This window comes from Paralichthys olivaceus, chromosome 3 (assembly GCF_024713975.1).
Source record: "Paralichthys olivaceus isolate ysfri-2021 chromosome 3, ASM2471397v2, whole genome shotgun sequence".
Lineage (NCBI taxonomy): Eukaryota > Metazoa > Chordata > Actinopteri > Pleuronectiformes > Paralichthyidae > Paralichthys > Paralichthys olivaceus.
In genome coordinates this window covers 25,883,711-25,906,798 of record NC_091095.1, presented here as the reverse complement: position 1 = coordinate 25,906,798, position 23,088 = coordinate 25,883,711, and the positions used below count along the sequence as shown (strand labels likewise).

The window sequence follows — 23,088 nt, the reverse complement described above, 5'->3', positions numbered from 1 at the left end:
CATGGAGGTGTTTGCATCCTATTGGATAGTTAAGTATAAATATGCATTTCTAAACCACATTGTGTCCTTACATGAAGTTGGTGCCTCTCTGTGTGGGACATCTGAGTTAGATTTGAATGTCTCTAAGCGTAGACACTACAATGCACTGATGGTTGGTCCTTTATCTATAACCTGACCGTGTATACTGCTTAGAGAGAGAAGGGAGTATCTGTGGAATTAGCCAGGTACTCTTCTTTTAATGGTGTACAGATATAATGTGATATACATTATATACATAATACGATATAGTGGCATATACAGTAATGTGTGAAGAATCTCTGTGTGGAAATTGTTACAGAGTCACTCCAAATTTGTTCTCAGTGCACTAAGTATTTGTTTATTATTAATCAAGTCCGATTAACAAGGTCTCAATTCGATTTGATTCGATATCTTTTTAGTTAAGGATACATCACTGCATAATACCAATTTGTAATTGTATGAGGAAACCTCTAACTTGGTGCTTTATGAAAATATTATGGTAGGACTGTCTCATTAGCAAATTTTGACACTATATTGTCCCAGAAATGATTGCAATAAATAACATTACTGTCATAACTTCTAAACCCTTTTAAACCGCTAATAAAATAATAATATCATAGTTCATATCATATCAAATATCATAACAAGTTTACCTTTTCAAAGGGCAATGAACTTAATTGTAAAGAACATTCAATCTGACATCTGAATCTGAATTAGAAATATTAAAATATCCTTGATGATACATATTAAACATTTGGCACAGAATATATGTTACCAGCCCAGTAAACGTGTATGGGATGTATTAGGCCGGATCAAACAGTCTTACCAGACGTTCCCCACCCCTGCTCTAATTGAATCTCTAAAATACTTACATTGTATGGGACAATTACCAACTGACCCAGAGCTTTAGACCCTCACAACCTCGGAATAAGAACACTAATTACATCAAATAGGAACACTAAAATTTATTAAAATAAAAGACAAGCTCAAACATAAAGTTAAACTGGGAATGAAACATTTGAATTGAATACAAATTATCAAATCAAGTTATCAAATTATCAAATCTCCTCAGCCACACTTACACACTTGGAGGTCTGTATTCAACCTTCAAGTCTGCTTTGTTCCACTCGTCCCCTCTAAACCATGTCAGTGTGATTATCATCAGTCATTCTGCTTAGCAGTTCATTTAGCTCTTTTATTCTGTGTGTGCGCACTTTGAATAGTGTTTCTTGTGTGAGGAACATTTAAGTTACCAGAGCAAGCTCCTCCTCTCTAAACAACTCATTAGTAGCAGAATGAAGAACCACCCCCTGTGTCCCTCTATACCTCTTTATATACAGTCTGTGCTCAATACGTCACCTCTTCATGGTCGTCTGGGGGAAGGGCTGGCATGTATCTGGAAGCATGGATCCATTCTGCTTTACCTTGGTTCATAATGGTTGTTCTGGTTGTTAACAGCACCTGGAACAGGCCCTTTCACCTGTGAGATAGAGACACTTTCCAAATTTGATTAGTACATAATCTTCTACATGAAAATGATGAATGAGTTAATTTGAGGTTTTCAGTTTGCTTGATACCTGTAAATGAAACAAGGCCTGGTTTAGTTTAGTTAGTTTATTAACATACTCTTACATGCACCCATCTACCCACCACATCGGTCCAAAGCAGAGTTTTTATGGGGTGTCAAAGGTAGGCTTGCACTAGGTGTGCTTTGAATGGAATAATCACAATAGCCAATGTATGTGGCCACTTCAAATCAGTGGTCATCATCATTTTGGTCAGTGCTTCTTTATTTCATTCTCTCAACCTGACCTGAGCTATCTATAGCTAACGGCATGCTCTTAAGGGCACTTAACAACATATTTTGTCTTCCTGTTTCCAAGTTAATAAACTGGTCTACAACAAGGATTACTAGCAAGTATTTGTAGCTCTAATAGCTTTGTATATTTACAAAATCTATTTCCATATTTATAAATGGACCTTATTAATGTAACAAATGATCATGTTTCACTGTGCTGTACTCTCTCCTAGTTCGCTGAAAAATAATGCATCTTTTGACTACAGTGTGTGAACCTTATGTGATGCCTGGTGCAAACCATTGTGATCTTATCATCTCATTGATCCCCCTTTTCCCACCTGTGATGAGCCATGTGTGACAGTGGGCAACAGAAACGAAAGGGATCATGGACAGAGAAGACAACCTCTTAACTATTTAATTTACTTTAATCAACAACAAAATCATATCTAGAATCATTGTAAATGGTTGCAACTTTGTTCTTTTGCCAGAAGGCAAGCTCTTGTAAGAGCGTACAATACTGTGGCTTGAGCAAAGGAACCAGAAGGTAACGCTCATGCTTCCAATACTTTTTATTCAGTTATTACAGCATAGCAATATTTTTTATTTAGTTTTTATTTTATCAGACTGTCTGCTTACTGACTGTCCATGCACAGAATGAAATCAGTATTTGATATTGGTGTCTGCAACAAATCTGGTCTTTTCATCCATCATAAGAAGAAAAGTATCTGGGTTCAGATGTAGTGAGCGTTTTAACTTTGGGTGGGGGCTTGTGAATGATCATTTGATAACCAGATTAACAAGCTGCTGTCATGTGCTGAGTAGCACAAATGTTCAAGATATGCTGTGAAGTCAAGGTGCACCACTGTGGACCAACAAAATGTGTTCATATTCCAACAGGTGTTTTGTATCTGTTACGTTCCCCAGTTTATAGTCCAGGGTATAAGGGGAGTAACAATACAAATAACAGTATCCAAAAACACATTCACTTATTGATAGTATTTATGTGTAGAATTGAACGCTCCTGTGCAGTAACACTGCAAGACAGGTCCTATTGCAAACATCAATGCCACTCAAGCTGGCACTGTTTGCATTAGAATGATGGATAAAACAGTAAACAAAACTTTAAAGGCAGAAACAAATAATTAAGTGTAAAGATATATATAGTAATATATAGTTCCTATTAAATAGTGTTGATACTTAATTTTCTGAAAGTTATGTAAGATAAATGCAGAGTTAGTATCTATTTTGTAGACAGCGCAGTGAAACTACAAGTTTCAAACTTTAGATTAGCTGTTGATAACTTCAATAATTAAGTCACACACAATTGTGAGATCGATTTGAAGATTGTTATCATTACTAAAGTCTGAATATTCCAACTCTAAAATTTAGTTATCCAAATCACCCATAAGATGGAGACAAGTTTTAAGTTATAAATACACTTTTTCTGAGATGCAAATTTTACTTTATAATTTATTGTTATTTTAGTAAATACAGTGTTTGGCAAGCAAATTGGCTTCTTTCTTTCTTTTTGTTCCATCTCATTGACAACTTTCCTCTAGTTTCATTCTGAAAAGTCAGCATTAAAATAAAACAACATGGCTCAATTCAAAATGTTCATCCGATAACTCCTCCTTTTATCTCTCACATGATGTCAACATGTTATTTTAACCATAGTGTCACCATTGTTTTGCATTTGTGAGATGAAATCTACATCGACGGTGTTCGCTTTAGCACCGCCCATTGAAAGTGGCTCAATTTTGTCAGTTTCATACATAACACAGTAAGAGTAACTCTTAGTTAATGACTTTAAACCTTTCATACAATAGAACATGAAGCACAACAACCTCCAATAAGTACTTGTTCATCTGCGTTACTTTAAATAAATTATTTTTAAACAGTAGTGAATATTCTTATTATTATTGTCTGTCTCTCCCTGTTCTCCTTTATTTTCTACATGTATTTTATAGCACTTGTGCTGTTAAGATCAAGATTTCACACAATGTACGTACTTACACGTAGACTTATGTTTTGTTGATGCTTATGCACTTTTACTAATTTAAAGGATCTAATTACGTAATTCAACGCTTCATAGCACATTTCATTAATTACCTCAATCATACCACACGTTATCTAATGTATCTGAAATCCTTGATTGATTTTCTTCATTTGAAGACTAAGCTCAGTCTCAGAGAAGCATTGATCACTTCAGCTATCAGTAGTAAATTCCTCAAAAGAACACTCACATACAGGAATGTCAACACATTTAACACATTTAAACTTAACTGCCTATTTAGCACATTAATCTTGTCAGCATTTGTAAAAATCATTGCTCATTTTATCATCATCATGTTTCATTTGAAAGTTTCAAACATTAATTCATTAGCATTTATCAGCACAGAACATTTTATCACCAATATTTGTGGATATCGGAGCATAGGGCTTCATCTGCTCTAGTTTCTTTAATCTCAATCATAACCTTTTTTAACTTTCTGGGGCAAATGACCAGCAACTGGCCATTCACCATCAGCCCACTCACACATGAGTGCAGTTAAAGACATATCATTCGGTAAATCTATATTTTTATCTGTCTATAACTCCAGCTGGCATTCTGGAGCAAAACATTGCTGCACACCAAGCACTTTGTTTTGCCTGTTAATCACCGGTGGACTGATTTACTTTACTTGACACTTTTGCTTATTATTAAACAAAGTGTTCACAGTTTAGTTTTAAACTTTACTGTAGACTGATTGTTTCCCTTGTTGGCATATTCACATCAATTTTGAAAAAATTCAAAACATTCACTTATACATTCATTAAACTCTGTTGCAGCATCAGAGGATCCACAGTGACATTTTGCTTTACTACATCAGTGGTGGCAAACCTAAAGGATTTGGAACAAAAACTCATAAAGTATTTCGCCCTGTGTACACACTTAAAACTATCGGCGCTTAGACTCCAGAATCCAAACGGAGCCTCCACTTTACCAAAGGACACAGAGTACATAATCCCCATTATTGATTTAAATGAAATAGGCCTCTTCGCACTACTTCAAAAACATCTTTTCTATAGTTTAGCAGCCTGAAGGTGCCCCAGAAAACATCCCCTCCTTTTGGGGGCTGTGGGGTTCAATTAACGCACCACAGTCTTTTTCTTATCTTTCCCGATGGACACAGGCTCCCCACCAAACTGCCGATTACACCAAAGTTAGGGTGTAACCAGGTGGCGGCTAATGCCCAATTCAAAGTTGCCCCAGAAACTTACCAACCACTGGTAAACACATTTAGTACAGACTCAGAACACTAGTACAGTGCATTGTGACATTATAAATATACTTTATCCAATTTTCACTACAGCTCAGTTCACTTTCATTTCTGCTCATTCAGCTTGGATTCAGATAGATCAATTTGGATTTGAGTCTTCTTGGGCATGAGGTCAGTCGTCTAAGAAAACAACGACAGGCGACTCCCTGCACACACAGACTCGCCTTTGATTGTTTTGTTTTACAGTCAAAATAGCATAAATGTTCCTGTTTTCTTTATGATCTCGTTAAGCTCTGACATGGTAATGCAAATCAAAGAATTACTTTCAATTTGAAACTAACCGTATCTGTGCTGTGTTGAGACCCTGTTCGTGATGCCAATTTGTTATGGAAGTTTCCTGGAAGCTGGGGAAAGGAGAACTCAGGCAGCAGCTCAAATCTTATGCAGAAGATTTTAATGTAGACTTGATGCATCAAGGAGACCAGAAGTGGAACAATATACAAACACTAACAGAGTTACATCAGAAATTGTCACCTCCAAGTCTGAAGATGTCTCCCACAGCATCCACATATATCTTCCTCTACTTGCATCACCCATTCTAACAGCACATCCATGAATAGCTAGAATTGCTGTCACTCTCTATGTTACATGAAGGTGTTTACATCTTATTGGATACTGGTGTAATACGCAAATGAGTTGAAGTTGGTGAGAGTTGAAGTTAGTGCGCAGACTATAGAATGAACGGTTGTTTGGTCCTTTTTCTATAACCTGACCTTGTGTACTGCTTAGAGAGAGAAGGGAGTATCTGTGGAATTAGTCAGGCACTCTTCTCTTAATGGTGTACAGATATAATGTGATATAAATGTTAAACATAATGCGGTATATAATATCATATACAGTAATGTGTGAGGATAAATATGAACATTCCTCAACAATTTCTCAGTAGTGCCTTAGTTACAGCTTTTGTCAGTTGTGTAGACAATACATGTTTAATCCCACACAGGTTTACTGTGTAGAATTTAGTGACATCTAGAGGTGAAGGTGCATGTTGCAGCTGAACACTCCTCATTTCACCCTCCCCTTCCCAACATGAAAGAGAACCTGTGGTTCAGTTGTCATGAAAACTCAAAAGGTTTTAGTTTGTCCAGTTTGGAAAACATGGAAGCGAGAGGACCCCCCTCAATGTAAATATAAAGTCTTTAGATATAAAGAGCCCATTCTATGTTAAAGAAAACAATAATTCATACAATTTAAATGAAAAACACACCAGTGAAAACATCACTAGGATTATTTTATATTCAATTTTTGCCAAAAATCCGTTTCACCTCAATCTTACACACTGGACCTTTAAGACGAGTGCAGCAGAGCCCGGATTCAGTTGAATGTAATTCAAGCCTGTACCAAAAAAAAACCACCTAATCACATCAATTGAAAACATGGGAAGTAAGCCCAGCTTTTATTGCTGCTGCATAGCTGCTGGCAGAGTAGAGGCGAAAGGAAAAGAGGAGAGTAAGAAGGACGGAGGAAGGGGAAGAGTGGCTGGAGACTAAAGCAAAAGGGCACTGCGGCTTTCTGTGGCCCTCGCTGCTGTTAAACAAGCTGGGGTGTGTGAAATTGGATAAAAGAAAAATGCCGAAGTGGGAGTACTTACAGCAGAGGAAGGAGGAAGAATGGTTTCCTCTGAACACAAAGCCCTGTGCAATTGACAGAGAGGTGAGAAGAAGAGTAAGAGACAAGCGAAGGAGCTTAAAGGGAGGAAAAGATCAGGTGGGGATTGGTTTAAGGAGGTGGTGGGGTGCTGAGGGGATTTCACAGATGTACATGAGAAACGAAGAAATGCTGCAATCATTGGAGACCGAATGTTGCAGACGCTGGTAAGAGTTTCTGATAAAGTAGGATTAGAGTTGCTGGAATTAGATGAGAGAAGAGAGACAGGAGGAGAGAAGGATGGCAGAAAATGAGGACTGGGGGGTTGTGGGAAACACAATGGGCCTGCTGGATAGTATCCAGTTTGTTGTAGAGAGGTGAACTGTGAGCACAATCTTACTGCTGAGGTGGAAATCTTCTCCTTCTCTCCATCTCGTCTTTTTTGAGGAGGACATTATGGACAATAGAAACAATTACAAAGTTTTCATCCTCCCACTGTTATTAAAGTGTTCATCCTGCCTCTGTTATTAAAGTGACATTTCTTTCACTTTCTCTCTCCAGCTCACAGACACACTATCTAGCTGGTAGTGCCTCTGAGATTGATAACTTCCAAACCTCCCCCTGAGATTATCTAAATATTCTTTAGAATATGCGCCTGCAGCATCTAAAAGCCATGGAAAGTGTCATTTTTCATAAAAAAAGGTTTTCTGACTCACAGGCAGTACTTTGCTAAAAGTGCCAAAACTGCTCCAGAAAAAAGAAAACTGACTTTTTAGTGGTTAAGGTTTCAAGGTTTCTTCTGAACACCATTTGTAACAAAGTTGGAAATGTTTGTGCTCACTTTTCCTGAAGAAATGTTTATTTATATTGCATTTATTTATCGCTGTTATTCTGAGTGGAAGTTTGTTGTCTAGGGATTGATTTGGTATATTTGACTTCATGCTTTAGTTTCTCCAGAAGCACGATAACCTCCAAAATGCTTAAATTATCTAAATTTGAAATTAGCAGTACTTTTTTCTAAGTATAGTTTTATAGTAATGTGTATAGTAATTTTGGTTAGAAATTATAAACTTTTGACCCTGTCACCGTTTACAGATTATAAATATGACAGATTCTCCAAAAGTCATGATGGTGATGTTTTCTTTTTAATTTATGTTCATGAAAATACTGTCAAAGAGTGTACTTGTTAAGGAAAGGCATACTTACCCCTTTCCCATTTAAGTGTGGCCACTGCTATTTGGTGTCTGGATTAGAGCTCTGGGCCCAGGTCTCATCGCCAGTGAAAATCCTCACCGGAATTTGGTTTGTGCTTTTTGCTCATGTTATAATATCATGATGAAATCACAAAAAAATACCTGGTGCATGCACTTCACTGCACACAACTTTTTGGTTGATGTAAAAAAAAAAAGCATCAGCATAAATCAAGTGTCCTTGACCTTTGAATTACAGTTATTGCTACAACATATTAATTACAAGTACATTGATTTTCAATGCAATCTGTGATCATTCAGAATGATTATAATGCTTTATCCCAACTGCAGGGAAAACCCATATACCTTTCCAAATGTATTAGATTCATGGTATGTGTGGTAAGAGTTCGACATGTTTGGAAGGGTATTGGTTCACACCATGTTAAACGCACTTGTTTCATTTCAGAATTGACGAATGTTTAACAAATCTCTTGCAGCCACAAAGTTCATGCATAATTCATCTACAGCTGTCAGCCTAATATCACAACCCCCCGAAAATGAACGTTAGAATGAAAAGTGCTAAAATTAATGAATCAATAAGGAAGCAGAGCTGTTCTTGGGGGGACATTGTTTTAACAAGCACCATACTTCAATTGTGTCTACAGCTTTCACCCAGAGGAGCTGCAGCCAGTATCATTACATCATACACTCATCTCATACAACATAAAGTGACAAGCAGCACAGTTACTAAACTTGAATTACACAAAATGTATCCATCTATCTCATATTCAATGTTTAACATCGTGACAATTTTCTACTACCTACAAAACTGCAACTAAATCATTGGGACAAAAAAATCTTTAATAGACAGGAACTCAGTTTATTTGAAAGGAAATGATGCAGTGATAACTTTGATATAATTATCAACAGAAATGACACAGAAAGTCTGATTTATACAAACTTTATTCTGGATTTTTAAAGATGTGGACATTTACTGGTAGAGGGAGCTAAAGAACTGATGTTACTGGCTGGATCAAGGGAAACACAGGAGTTCGAACCTTAATAGGGCCTAAATATCTGGACATCTCAGGTTGAATTTCAACCATTCTTTAGTTTATCTGTCTCTCACAAATCCCATAACTTGATTGAAATGAACATTAAACTACTGGAGTACTCGTTTAAACAGCAAGAGATGGTAGCACAATGGGACAAATGAAATGTTGTCCTTCTCTTCAGTTAGATACATATTTTTATGAAAATCGTCAGGAACAGACTTTTGTTTTTATTAATGATGTCTTCACTTTTATACTGTATACCATTCACATTGCTGTCGGAAAGCTAAAAATAACAAACAATGTTTCCATTGTGACCAGTTGTCACAGTGATAAAGACATTTCCCTGACCTTACTTACCTGCCAAAGGACTGAGGTATCATCCAGTAACACAAGATCACTAATTCACCATAAGATGGTCCCCGCAAGGCAGTCAGACACATCTGTCTAACTCACATCATGTATATTATATAGGCTATATATATATATTGAACTCTAAATGACAGAGGAGTATCTTACATGTTTCACATTCCCACACTCAGCAAAGTCAGTTCATCTGCTCATGTCTTACCATTGTGTGTGTGTGAAATGATGCAAATTGATCAACCTCCAAATTAATCACAGAATGGTAGATGGTTTGTATTTATAAAAAGATGCAGATGGGAAGACTGGGGATTGAATTGCAGACCTTCTGGTTGGAGGACGACTGCTCCACTCCTCAGCCACAGCCGACCAAGGCAGTGTGTCAAACTAAAGCCTAGTCAGCCAGGTCTTGTTATTAAAGAGCAGATGCAGCTCGTGGCCATGAGTTATTTATCTTGCTCCCAGCACTTAATAATTTGTCACCAGAGGGGCTCCGTAGGAAACTGTGTGGAACACTAGGATAAAGAAAAACCACTGACAATGTAGAATACAAAGCAACGTACCAGCCTGGGGTAACTGGGATCAACACTCATGAATGCTGATCATTGTTTCAATCTTAGCACATTATTGCTCAAGATATGTTCAGCCAGGTTTAACAAACCTCAAACTGCTTCCAAAGACAAAACTAAAAGCATTATGTAGCTAATAGTAGGCTGTGGTGGTAGAGCCCCAACAGATCGAATCTGTTCTGCTGTGTGTAACTGAACTGACCCTGGATCATCCTCTTGTCCTTTGCAGCAGAGGATGTTTGCAGGGAGCCCATTCTCCGAGCCCATCATGGTGAAGCTCCACAGTGGGATGAGCCGACACACTGAGGACCCAGAGATGCTGTGGGTAATGGGTCCAGTCCTGGCTGTCATTCTCATCATCATCATAGTCATTGCTATTCTACTCTTCAAAAGGTAAGTATGACACTGTTAACACTGAGAACCCTGTTTTTATAAATGCTTGTTAATTGAATTGAATTACAGTTAGAAGAGAACAACATAGTGATTTGGATGAGTTGACGTTGAGCTGAGTTGGGTGAGCTTTTGTACATTAGGAACTATATCACAATGGGCAGCTAAGAGGACATCACATAATAGTTGACAAACCATTACATGCAGCAACATTTTTGGTGTGATGAGATTGGTAAAACCTTGCAAAGGTTAGCAATGTGATCATTTGGTATCAAAGCACTGGCCTCTACCAGCAATACCGAATGTGATATGAAGTGGTGTGCTGAAATAATAACAATGTACATAATTTATATTTTATTAATTATTTAAATAGTGATAACCAATTTCCAGGTGTTTTTTCTCAGTAGATAATTATGAACATTAATACAAGCCAGTCAAACAACCCACTTCTGATAAAAGTCAGATATCATTTGTGTTTAATGAAAAATGTATATTAAATCCAACAAATTAAAATCCCAGCAAACGTTCAGCTGTGAGATGTTTGCACCCTCTAACTCTCTGCAAGTGAACTAGCATTAAACTCCAGTATCAACATACCAATGCTTCTTTTCCGTCATCTGTTATAAAATAAAATAGCAGTTGAGTGGACCTTGAAGGCAGTGTATGCTCATTATGTTCCTCCTCATATCATCTATATGAACCATCATTTTAACACAGTCCAGAGAGAGACCAGGAGCAGTTTCTTCATTGCAGCAGATGACAAGAACAGAAGAGGCACGCACCAAGAAATGGTTCTTGAGTTCAGACAGACATTTATCTTGGCTGAGCGGGCCCAAGGACAAAGGTCCTCCATGACACATGGAAGGAAGTTGCTGTCAGTTGCCCTGTAGCCCTGTTTTTCCAGGCTAACAGTTGGCTTGTGCTTCTTGTGCTTGGGTGAATATCTGGACTTGCTGACTGAGCTGACGGGCGCATCCATATGGTGGTTACTCTGCTCAAATGGCAACGCTCCTTTTGCTCTTGTTTTCTCTTCATGTGTGGGAATTTGTTTCCTTGGGGAGGGAAGCATTTCTGACTGAAGTCATCTGCTCTTCTCAGCCCATAGTGATGTTTGACATGCATCTTTTATTCTAATAAACAAAATAATCAATACATTACTGCCCACATGGTCCTACTTATATAGCTTTTTTAATGTATTTTTTTAATCAAACAGTGGGTTCCATTTGTTTCAGCACACTATGAAAATGTACTTCCAGGCCTTAAAGTTTGCATGAGTTATGTGATCCATCCATATCTATAGAGTTAAAATATGGTTGCCCAAACCTGAATCATGAATAGGCTGATGAACCATATTTTAATGGAAAATGAAATTGGTGCAGTACAAATCCAGATAAAACCTATTTATATCCCACAATATGTTAAGCATTGTGACCATGCATTTTAGAGATCTTCTTAAGGGTTATAAATGGGCTAATGAGCTTTCTTAGTCTTTGAAGGAGAATATTCTCAACCCAAGGAACTTTTTTATGATTTTTTATTTTTATTTAAAGCTGTAGTTTTCACAGAAAAAGCACAGTGTGGTTTAAATTGATTTCAGTAAGGTGTGGAATCATCACATTCTTCAGTTCTCATGAGTATAGATTATACACCATTCTGCCATAGGTGTTCAGTTAGGTTGAGCTATGAGATTCACATCTTGTTGAGTCCACCACAGTTTCTGACTATTTACTGACGTTTTTCTCATATTTAAAAAAGCATCTGGCACTTTAGTCACTGTTCCTATCAAAACAGCCAGTTTCAATGGGCCTGCTCAGCATTTTTATCCATGGTCACAGAGGATGATAGGATGTTAATGGCTTAGTGTACCATGCTGTGCACCTGTGTACAATCATCTGCATTCAACATCATCATGTATTAAATCAGACTTTAAAAGTAGAAATATATATAAAAGATAAACACAATTTATTATAGATAGAAAAGTAATTGCTTTCCCACCAAAGTTGACCTACTTTTATTAATTAGGGTGTGAAGTGCAGGGTAGGAGCTCATAGATATTATACTACTACTACTGCAAGATTATAGCTAAAGAAAAATCAAGCTCACTAATCAAGCTTGGTATCCAAAAGTTAAGATTGTAATTTATATCACCATAAACATAATAAAAATATATACTTTGTTAAATCCTATCGCATTTAACAACTGGATAATGAGAACTAAATAATGAATGCAATGCAAGTAAGAGGGGAATACAAGAAATTATCATAAAATTCATAAGTTAAGGTTAAATAAAAAGTTTTTAGATGGCATCTTATGTACTCTAACATGTGAAACTCACCATATCCATTATTGTGAATTTGACAGTGATGTAACAAAACACTTCAAATGCAGATTTTTGTGGGGTGAGATTGTGAGGAGGTGGAGGGTGAAGCTGAGCTAAGTTGCTGAAGATCCGCTGAATAGCACATTCAGGAACAGTAAAGTGCTCTGTTGACACTGACACTATGTGGTGCTCCACTGCTGACAACTAGTTAATGAAACTTTTGTCTCTGTGCTCTGTGGTTCAATGTCTGCCTGCTTTCTGTGGACACAGCAAACAAGAAAGGTTAGTGACTCAGTCTGTTCCTATATCACTTCACCTCACAGCCTGCCTCTGTACATCCTTGTATGTTTTCATGTTTTCTGACAGTGAGAGTGAAAAGTGACAGGGGCTCATTGTTTCTGTTACACTTCCACCCCACCATGTCAGCTTGTCTGAGCTGTCTTCTTACACTTCAACTGACAGCAGTTGTGAGCATGTGTGTCTTTTCTGTCTGTTTGTTTCTTCGACTGTGTTTTTTTGCTGCTCAGCTCTGAGTGTGGGTCTTTGCCTTGGAATAATCCTGCCTCACAGCCTGGCTTTGTCCTCAGTTAACTGGCAGCAATAATATCTGACTGTCCACATAATTAATTAGAAAGAACATTGTCGTGCCTCTGAGCCTCTTATCTAAATGGGTTACAGTAACATAGGACTGTTATACCTGTTTTACACCAAAATCAGTGGGTATACATGAGTAACTAAACTTAAGTAAACCTGCTAAAAACATTACTGACCTTTCCCATGCCAATAGAACATTGTTAACATTTATTTTCCCAGTGTATCATGTTCGATGTCACAAAGTGTTGTTACACCAAAACCTTAGCCATGCTCTTACCTTGGTGTTTTGCTGTTTATCCAGGTGTCATGTATACATCTGTGTCAAATGAAGCCAGAGACGATACAAACCTGTGTCTCCTGCAAAGTCATTTTACCAGGGAGTAAATGCCGATTGTATCTATTCCCATTTCGGAAAAAGACAGATTTTTTGACCAGTGGGAAAGAGGCATTTAGGGATAGTCATGAGACTCTATCCAGAGCTGTGAGGAGAATATACAGTTCGATTTAAACTGTATAATCAGAAGAAGACGACGTCCTGTAGGAAATAATGTTCGAGTTTCACTACAACAGTTGTTTGAGTCCACAAAACACTTTTGGAGTCTCAGGGATAAACAGTGTTGCAACGAAAATCCTAAACAGTTGAAGAAAATGGGACCTCTTCCTCAGACAGAAGAAAACATTACATGCCTCCAATACTGCTTGTATGGTGTCATCCAAGTGTCCGAAAGTCCTGACATTCAAATTTGGTTCGCAACAGCATCATTTACATCATGTTAAGCATAAAAGCCCACTGATATCCTCCTTGGAGGCATGTTCACGTCCTCATGGACACTTCGGAAAGTTCCTGTGTGGGGTGCGCCTTAACATCTCTACGTCTGCTAGCATTGCAACTTCCGGTAGTGGACTTTTTAGGCTTAAAACACAGTGTTGAATATGAATGTCAGAGCTTGCGGACACTTGGATGACGGCACATGGGAAGCATGGAGGCATGATATGTTTTTTTCTGTTCTTTTATTACGTCTACAGAAGGGGTCACCTTGGCTGCAATGCTGTTTACCTCTGAGACTAATTTAGTGTTTTGTGGACCGCACCCGCCCCTCCATCGGCATAGTGGTAGATAATGAGTACTACTCATACTGTATATCAACTGCATTGGGGCTGTGTATAACTGTGAAACTGAAACATTATTTCCTACAGGATCTTCTGAATATACAGTATTAAAAAATAAAGTACTGTATATTCTCCTCACAGCTCTGGATAGAGTCTCATGACCAATTAGCCCATTCTAACATTGAAGCAGATATTAGAGTTTAACTTGTAGCTTAAAAAGAATATTTCACCATTACAAGACATGAGGGGATTTTGTTTTTCAATATGGTAGCCCAGTATATATGGAGGATCATCTGCTGTCTTTTACCATATTTTCTACTTTGTTTTTTGTTTCTGTATGATTGTTTTAAAGTAATGGCTGCTCATCCTTCTCTCACCACACCGCCTGTTCTTTTCCTCAGGAAGAGAACGTCTCCAGCCAAGGATGAGCACATGGCAGGGGTGAAGGACTCACTGCTGGCCCATTCCTCAGATCCTGTGGAGATGAGGAGACTCAACTACCAAACACAGGGTATTGACACACAATTACAAGCAAATGTTGCCAGTATGTACAAGCTCATGTTTATTCATACACACGTATGCAGGTAAACTGGTAGTGGTCCAAATGATCTCGTTGTTTTAGCACTGGCAGATCCACTTATTGCTTTGGTTTTTGTACTTTTCTCGTTCTACCCAAATGCCAAACTATGACTCCTACTTTTTTTTCACGAGTCAAGTGGAAGCCAAAGTCTGCACCACTGGTAAAACAAATTTTACAATCTGCACTCAAAACCAGTTCATGTGAAATTTCTCCATCACTTTGGATTAATTAGGTCTTGTACTTGTTTTATTCTTTTTGGTGCATTGTTTGTGCCTCCAACTGATTTCTACTCCATGGAACCAGCAACCGAGGCTCATGGGTATTGTAGTGTTTAGTGCCACAATGACAAACAATACTTTCTCTGAAAAAATAGTAATAACAATAATAATAATAATAATAATAATAATAACAATAATTTAAAGCACCTTAGAAAACAATGCATTTGTCATTAGGAACAACAAAGAGAAGCATTCTACAATCTGACATCACCATGAGCAGGATGGTAGCATTTAAAAAAAAGGTTTTTATGTATGAAAACAACTTTCCCATGTGTCAGGAACAGATTCCATTTTTGAGTTGAATTATAGTCAGTGTTTTTTTGGTTTTTTTAATACACCACAGTCAAGCCCACGAAGCAGTCTGAATTTTTGTTCATACATCCATCTTCCCAAAACTTAGTGGCCCTAAAATAACATCACCTGACTTGCTCCGAAAAATAAGTATTAAGTATTAAGAGCCCTATAACCTGTTTCGTGTTTTCTATTCTGCCACCTGTTTCTCAGTGGGAGGTTTTCAAGTTTCTCATCTATTTTCCTCAATCACATGAGTGGCATTTATCCCCCCTTAGCAGTGGGAGAGAATTTGGCAGATGTTGTTTAGATCAACATAAATTCATCAACTCACTCAGCTGCCAACCTTTATTCCCCACTGGTGAAAGCTCACTGTGTGGCCCAGCAAACACACACAGGCAGACAGATGACAGCATCTTTACTAGTGTTCTGAAGTTCAACAGTACTTTACTGTACTTGAGGATTTCCATGATGATTCTTTATTCCCCTACAGTTAAATAAAGTTCAATGCTGTTGCTCAGGTGAGCTTCCTTTGAATGTTAGACGGTGTGTGGTTCCTTCAGCCCTGTTGTTTAGTAAAGGCTCACATTGAATTTCAAAGCATTTACTTTAAGAGCGTTACTTTTACAGCATGATATTTCTGCTTTAAAGGTCCAGTGTGTAAGATTTAGGTGAAAGGGATCTATTGGCAGAAATTTAATGTAGAATAATCCTCATGATGTTTTCACTAGTTCGTTTCATCTAAATTGTATGAATTGTAGTTTTCTTTGCCCCAGAAAAGGCCTCTTATTTTTGAATACTTTATATTTACATCGAGGGGACCCTCTCTATGGAGGCCGCCATGTTTTTTACATTAGTCCAGTCTGGACAAAGTAAACAGCTTTTGAAATAAAAGTTGAAGTTAAAGTCTACCACAGGTTCTTTTTCATGTTTGGAAGGAGAGGGTGAGTTGAGGGGTGTTCAACTGCAACATTCAATTTCAACACTAGATATCACAAAATTCTACACACTGTACCTTTAATTGACTTGGCTGAACTTAAATTATTTTACAACTACTATTTTTATGGAATAACAAATACAAAAGGCACTTTTTCATAATTTTGTAAATACAACAGTTCACCCACTGTAAGACGTGTCTCATTATAGAGGCTGCATCCTTTCATCTTTCTGCCGTGACTCATTGTGTGACCATGGCAACTGCAGAGAGCCCTCAGAAGTAAAGGAGAAAACATGGAGAGACATTTTTCTGAATAGTGCACCTCTACAGCGTGAGCAAAGATGTCAGTTGCAAACGAGTTTCCACTTTGTTTCTCAATGGACAATGCCTGATGCACCTAGATGTAGCCCTGTATGAATTACAATGGATATCAGAGAAGGCAGTAGCTAATTCAGTATGTTACAAACTACGGTAGTGCTTATTTAACATCAGCAACACATTATTAGCTGTTTGATATCAAAGTCTTAATGAAGACTCATGATCTAGTACAGTTTCGTGTCGATCAACAAACAGAATCCATTACTGTTCAGATACATGGACAGGTGACAGCTAATATGACAGCCTGGTGGACTGTCTGGCCAACTGACCACCAACCACTGGTGATCCACTACGGTGACTACATGAATGAAACCACAGGAGAGTGCAGATGACAAAACAGACATCCAGCCCCTGTTCTAGTGCTCCTTGTCTTCTTTTCTTTTCACTTGTCTTCTCCTAACTGACCCCCTGTTTTGCCTGGTTTTTCTCCCACAGGTTCCAGTGCCCTCAGTTGTCCCAACACTCCAAGTTAGTTTTCAATCCTGCTGTGTCTTACTAATGTGTCCTCCCATTCCCATCTCCTTCCCTTTCTGTGTTACACCTCAGTCATTTGAACTGAGCATTCTTTTTCTAAACTCTGCACCTTCTCTTCCTCTGCTCTGTTCATGTCAGCCAGTTAAGATCACCCAAACTGAGAGCTGAAATGAGATTTAATATAAAAAACATCAATAAATCAAAGTTACAGTCAATCAGTCACATACTCATACCCCCTAATCACCCGTGTGATCGTTCCTGCTCACCTAGTGATTTGTGGGAATCGTTTAACCAGTCAGCATGCTCAATGATGCTCATATCACTAGTGTGGTTTGAACATGTTGTGAAAGAGTTTTGCAGTCAGACATCATCCGAGCACTGAGCACATAGCAGTTCCACTATCACTCCATATCATTGTGGCCAGTTTCCTCTGAGCTTTCAACATGCATCTGCACCCAGGATACACCCTGGTGTGTGTGTGTGTGTGTGTGTGTGTGTGTGTGTGTGTGTGTGTGTGTGTTTGATGGACTATACTTACTGCTCCACCTGTCACTACAGGAATGAGGGAACATCCTCCAATCCCTGTCTCTGACCTGGCAGACCACATAGAGAGACTAAGGGGCAATGACGGACTGCGCTTCTCTCAGGAATATGAGGTAACATTTCCTGTTTTCATAATGCAGCACACACTCCTTTTATTATTTATATTTTTTTTTTGTGTGTTTTGTTGATAATATGAGGTAAAAAAAATAGGAAGGATCGGAAGATCTATTTGCTATGATATTTATATGTTTGAGAAGTGATCGTTTATTCTTAGTGTTGGGATTCTTTCAGGCTGGTTTTGTTGATACAAAGTGAGCCTCACAACATTATTAATTCCATCAACATCAGCGTACTGAAATTAGTAAAAGGCCATTTTCTTTTTTGCCATAGTGTATTATGTAACATCAACTCTTCTATTATTAATAATACAGTACAAATAGATCATTTTATGTTCATAAAATCAAGTCAACCTCACATTGTGACCTCGACACACCCACATTCAAATGGCAGTGTTTAATGTAAAGCACCCCATGAATGTTGATGCACATAAATGACCCAGTTGGTGCAAGAGGGCGCACTTTTTTGTCTCTTTTTGTATTTTAAACCTGTTTTCTGCTGCAATACCCGGAGTTCTTCCACCAAAGAAGAGGTCATGAGCATCATGGGAACAACTCCAGTGGATTTATTTCCATCTTTCTTGTGTTTATCCATGGAATTATTGGACATTCTGGTCATCAGTGGGCTCACATTTGCCAACACAGTGAAACGCCGGAGGAGGGGGAGATGTTTCTTCATCTTCCGTCTTCTGTTTCACGAGGACGTAGCTGTTTGGATCAATACTGGACTCGGCACAAAGGAAATCTCAGCCAGGAATAGACAGTTTATTAAATGTCCGACCAGAGAGGAAAAGACTTTTGATCACTGTTACAGGACAGTCAGGCGACCCTACCACGACATCCCCGTGCTGCACTTGGACACTCATGGTCCACCTGATTACTGCATACAAACCCTGGTTCATAGCTAAACTCAGACAGTTGAGGTTGGTGAAGGAGAATGCTTTTAAGAGGAGGGACAGGGACCAGTTTAAAGAGTCCAGGTACACGTTTAGCAGGGCGGCAAGAGATCTTAGCCAATGACTCAGCTTTAACCCCGCTAAAGCAGCCGGACCTGACTCTGTCTCCCCATCCACCCTGAAGCACTGTGCCTATCAACATGTCAGGTGTCAGCCTGGTTCAAATCCTCCACCATCATCCCCAGTCCCAAAAAACTTAGGACCAAAGGATTTAATGACTCGTCACCCTGACACCTGTGGTGATGAAGTGTTTTGAAGGCCTTGTCCTGTACAGAGCGATCAGATCTGTAGACAATACAGTATACATGGCACTTCACTTCATCCTCCGGCACCTGAACTCCCCAGGAACCTTTGCCAGGATCCTGTTTGTGGACTTCAGCTCTGCATTCAACACCATAATCCCTGCTCTGCTCCCTGGAGCAGAAGGTCCAATAATTCCTGACAAGCTCTCACAGCTGAGCGTACCTGACTCCATCGCAGGTGAATCAAAGACTTCGTGTCTGATAGGAGGCAGCGCGTGCAGCTGTGGAAACATGTCTCTGACCCCCGGACCATCAGCATTGGGTCCCCCCACAACTGCATTCTTCTCCACTGCTCTTCTCCCTGTACACGAACAGCTGCACCTCAAGTCATCAGTCCGTCAAACTCCTGAAGTTTGCGGACAACACCACCCTCATCTCTGGCGGTGACGAGTCTGCTTACAGTTGGGAGATCGACCACCTGGTGACCTGGCGCAGTGACAACTTGGAGCTCAATGCTCTCAGTGATGATGACTGTGGACTTCAGGAAGAGCCAAGCCCTACCAACCTGCCCTCTTACCAGGGACATGTACATCTCCAGGACTCTGAGGCGTTCAGATAAGATTGTGGCCAATCCATCCCTCTTGCAGGAGGCTGCTGACCATAAGGACCAAAACCTCACGCCACAAAAACAGTTTATTTCCGACTACTGCAGTGCTACCTCATCAATAAGGCCTGGGACCCTTTAACCAAACTGCACTGATGTCTCTACCTGTGACTTTGACACTGGATATGATTTTTGTTTCCTTTTTTTAATATTTTCTATATTTATAATTGCACAAACAGACCACAGAAAATGCCATGTATGTGTAAACCTACTTGGCAATACACCTGATTCTGATTCTGACACATGAAGTGTGTCAGCTAATTCCCAACAGTAACAGCCAGTTTCCATAAACTGCAGAGCGGTGATTTGTGTTTGCACTATGATGGCATGGTTCCATCAGGTCTGTTATCTGGACCCAATTCCGCACTTAGATCCAAGATCACAGCTCCGAAGAATCTAAATCAGTGGATAAAATGATTATTCATCATCGTGGGACAGGAAATCTTCACAGTCTCAGAAGGCTCATTCTAGCCTCATCCTTCTATTCACATGCTCCTCTACCAGCACCAGTGTAGCCATCATGTAGCATTAAACCTTGCATCTGTGTTACTAATTTCACATGGCTCCAAAATGTTTGTATCCATGTTTGCAAATAGGTGATCAATTTTTGCATGGAAAGTGGCGTATGACACTTTCAGAGCCCATTTTGTACATACCTTTATGACCGAATAATAGTCGCATTTCAATTAACCGCAGGGTCCCCTTTGAAATTATAAATAACCGCTGGTTCCAAATAAATGCCGGTTCTAATTTATTTTTTTTAAAAATCAAAGAAGAAGACGTGACCACTGACACTGCACGTTTTTCTTCTTCGCCTTTTTCACGTATTGTGCTTGCTTTCTGATGATCGCCATGGCTCCGGTGCAGCGAAAATAAAAAGTACGACTTGAAATTCAGACTTTCTGTCGTAAAATATGCAGAGGAAAACTGGGGAGAAGCAGTCACTACACGTTTCTCTGTCGACCCCAAGAGAGTGGGAGATTGGCGAAAAAATGTAACTGAGCTTCAGCGTCTGTCCGAGGAGGACAGCAAAAGGGCCAGGCTGCCTGGTGGAGGTTGGAAGAAGGCTAGCGAGGAGCTTGAGATAAACGCGGGAATGGGTTATCAGCAAACAGGCACGCCACAAGAGAGTGTCCCACAAAATGATCAGGGCGATGGCGAAACAAATGTACGCCGCTGCGAGTGACAGCAGGGATGAGGAGTTTGCTGCGAGTGCTGGTTGGCTATATCGTTTCCTCTGCCGCAACAACTTCACTTGCAGAAGACGTACAACTATTGCCCAGAAGGATTATGTGAGGAAAAAATAAAACGTCTGTCCCAAACTGCCGCCTGGTCCCAAATAAACGCCTGGTCTGTTAAGTGATTGAAACAAATCAACGCCCCGGCTATTATTTGGTAATTTACGGTATGTGACATTTATAAATGAGGCACCAGAACTGCTTTGTTTCGGTTTTAGGTTATGCACATTCAGGATACATTAATATACTAGATGACTCACTCCTAAATGTTTGTAAAGTCTGAGAAACTACTGAAGATGGCATTGTGATGTTGTCAGGGTGGCACCTTCACGCTTGAATAATAAACTAGTAATTGTTTCACCTGAAGTCAGCGTGCCTGACGGTTTTCTCTAGAATTTAATGGCAAACTAAATAAATAAATCATTCATTCATTGTGTTTTTCTTCTTGTCAAAATAAAACACCTGTGACACCGCAGGTTAGTCCACAGAAAGCCAGACAAAAGAGTTTAATGTGAGTGAGCAGCTCCTTACGGTAAGGTGAGGCAGATATATATATATATATATACATGAATAGTATTGTATACAGTCCGTGAAGTTTTCAGGTCACCCTGCTTAATACTTTTTTCTTGTAATTAAGTGTCTTTAATGTTGGAAACTCTTATTTGTTTCAGTGAGATAAATAAATATTTATCCATACACATCTGGTAAATCAACATTCTATTTTCACACCAAAATAACACGCATAATAGAGCATATTTTCCAGACCACTTTTCACTGAGATGTTGATACAGCCGGCTTACCATTGCAGAGTCCAAGTTCCGCATAGGTAAAAAAAGGATGCTGCTAAGTATGCATGAATTCTCTGCTTCTTTTCTAAGAATAATATTCCACTGCTTTTACCTACTTTAAAAGCCAGTGAGGGATTATGGCTTGTTGATGTCCTACAAGGGAAGGTAATTTGCATTTAAAGTGGTGAATTTCCAAGTGGATAAACCAGGACAGATGGGTGCCCTGTTTAAGTACAACAGAAGGAAGTGGCATATAAATAATGAAAGAGCTACTGAATCAGCTTTCCTACCTTGCCTATTTTTTTCTTACCCACTGTGGTGAAATGAAGTCAACTTTCTGGGTTTAAAAAAATAATACAAATTAATTCAAATGAGAATAAATATGTAAATCCCCCTTTGTAGCTCTGCTCTACATTATAACAATCTTGTATGCCATTTTAACACAGTGTCCAACTTTCAAAATTAAAAAGCAACATTTTTTAAAGCAATTGAACAGTAACACATGAACAAAATCAACATATGTAGTGGAAATTCCTTAGCGGACAAAACTTTATCTTCCCTGGTGATTTTCTCTCAAACCTATTTCACACAAAAGTTAGCAGATAAACCCATTTAAAAAAGGCGATAGAGGAGTTTGCCTTTCAATATTTTGACATGAAAAGCATTCTGAGAACTAAGGGCTAAATCCATACTGCTAAATTTTTGTTGTAAAATCTGTCAACTTTGCGACTGATTTGCCTGGTGTCCACACTACTCCAGAGTTTTAGAGCTACTAAAACTGAGGTTTTGGAAATGCCACTTTTTACCCTGGGGCTGGTGGATGTAGCCTGAGGTACACTCTCTCCTTGCTGTCTTGCCAAAGTAGAATGTCCCTCCTTCTCACCTTTGGCCTGCGTGTTTTGAATCATTGTCCTTCTGAATGTTTAAATGTCACCCAATGGGTCCTGATGCAACAGGATCAATGCTCCTGTATTCTTTCAGCCATGACATTATCAATAAATACCAGTTTGCAGTGACAGCCATCCATGCACGTCCACAACAGAACCACTGTAATGTTTGACAGATGAGGTGGTTGCTTTGGAAAACCTCATTAGTGAAGCATTCAGAAGTCAATGTTATTATATGCCTGAACTAACTGTCTATGTTTAATGCAAACAGCAGGGATTCTACTACAAATTATTTGAAAATCCTCCTTTGAAAGTTTCCTCACCATTTACCTATCCACCCTTCAAATTCATCTTGGCTACCTCTGCATTCTCAATATTATGGTCACCACACAAAAACTCATGACC

The 23,088-nt window shown here is 38.9% G+C and overlaps 1 protein-coding gene across 20 annotated transcripts in view; it reads left to right on the top strand.

Annotated features, from left to right (window-relative positions):
* ptprfa (protein tyrosine phosphatase receptor type Fa) overlaps positions 1–23,088 on the top strand; it is a 229,067-nt gene that overhangs the window by 183,483 nt on the left and 22,496 nt on the right. For 10 of the 20 annotated variants that reach the window (XM_069522627.1, XM_069522623.1, XM_069522618.1 and 7 more), the window contains 5 exons: positions 10,127–10,290; positions 12,878–12,889; positions 14,713–14,822; positions 17,211–17,243; positions 17,808–17,905. In XM_069522627.1, coding sequence (XP_069378728.1) covers positions 10,127–10,290; positions 12,878–12,889; positions 14,713–14,822; positions 17,211–17,243; positions 17,808–17,905 — 417 coding nt within the window. The remainder of the gene's footprint in view (positions 1–10,126; positions 10,291–12,877; positions 12,890–14,712; positions 14,823–17,210; positions 17,244–17,807; positions 17,906–23,088) is intronic. The other 10 variants (XM_069522622.1, XM_069522632.1, XM_069522637.1 and 7 more) reach the window with 3 other exon arrangements.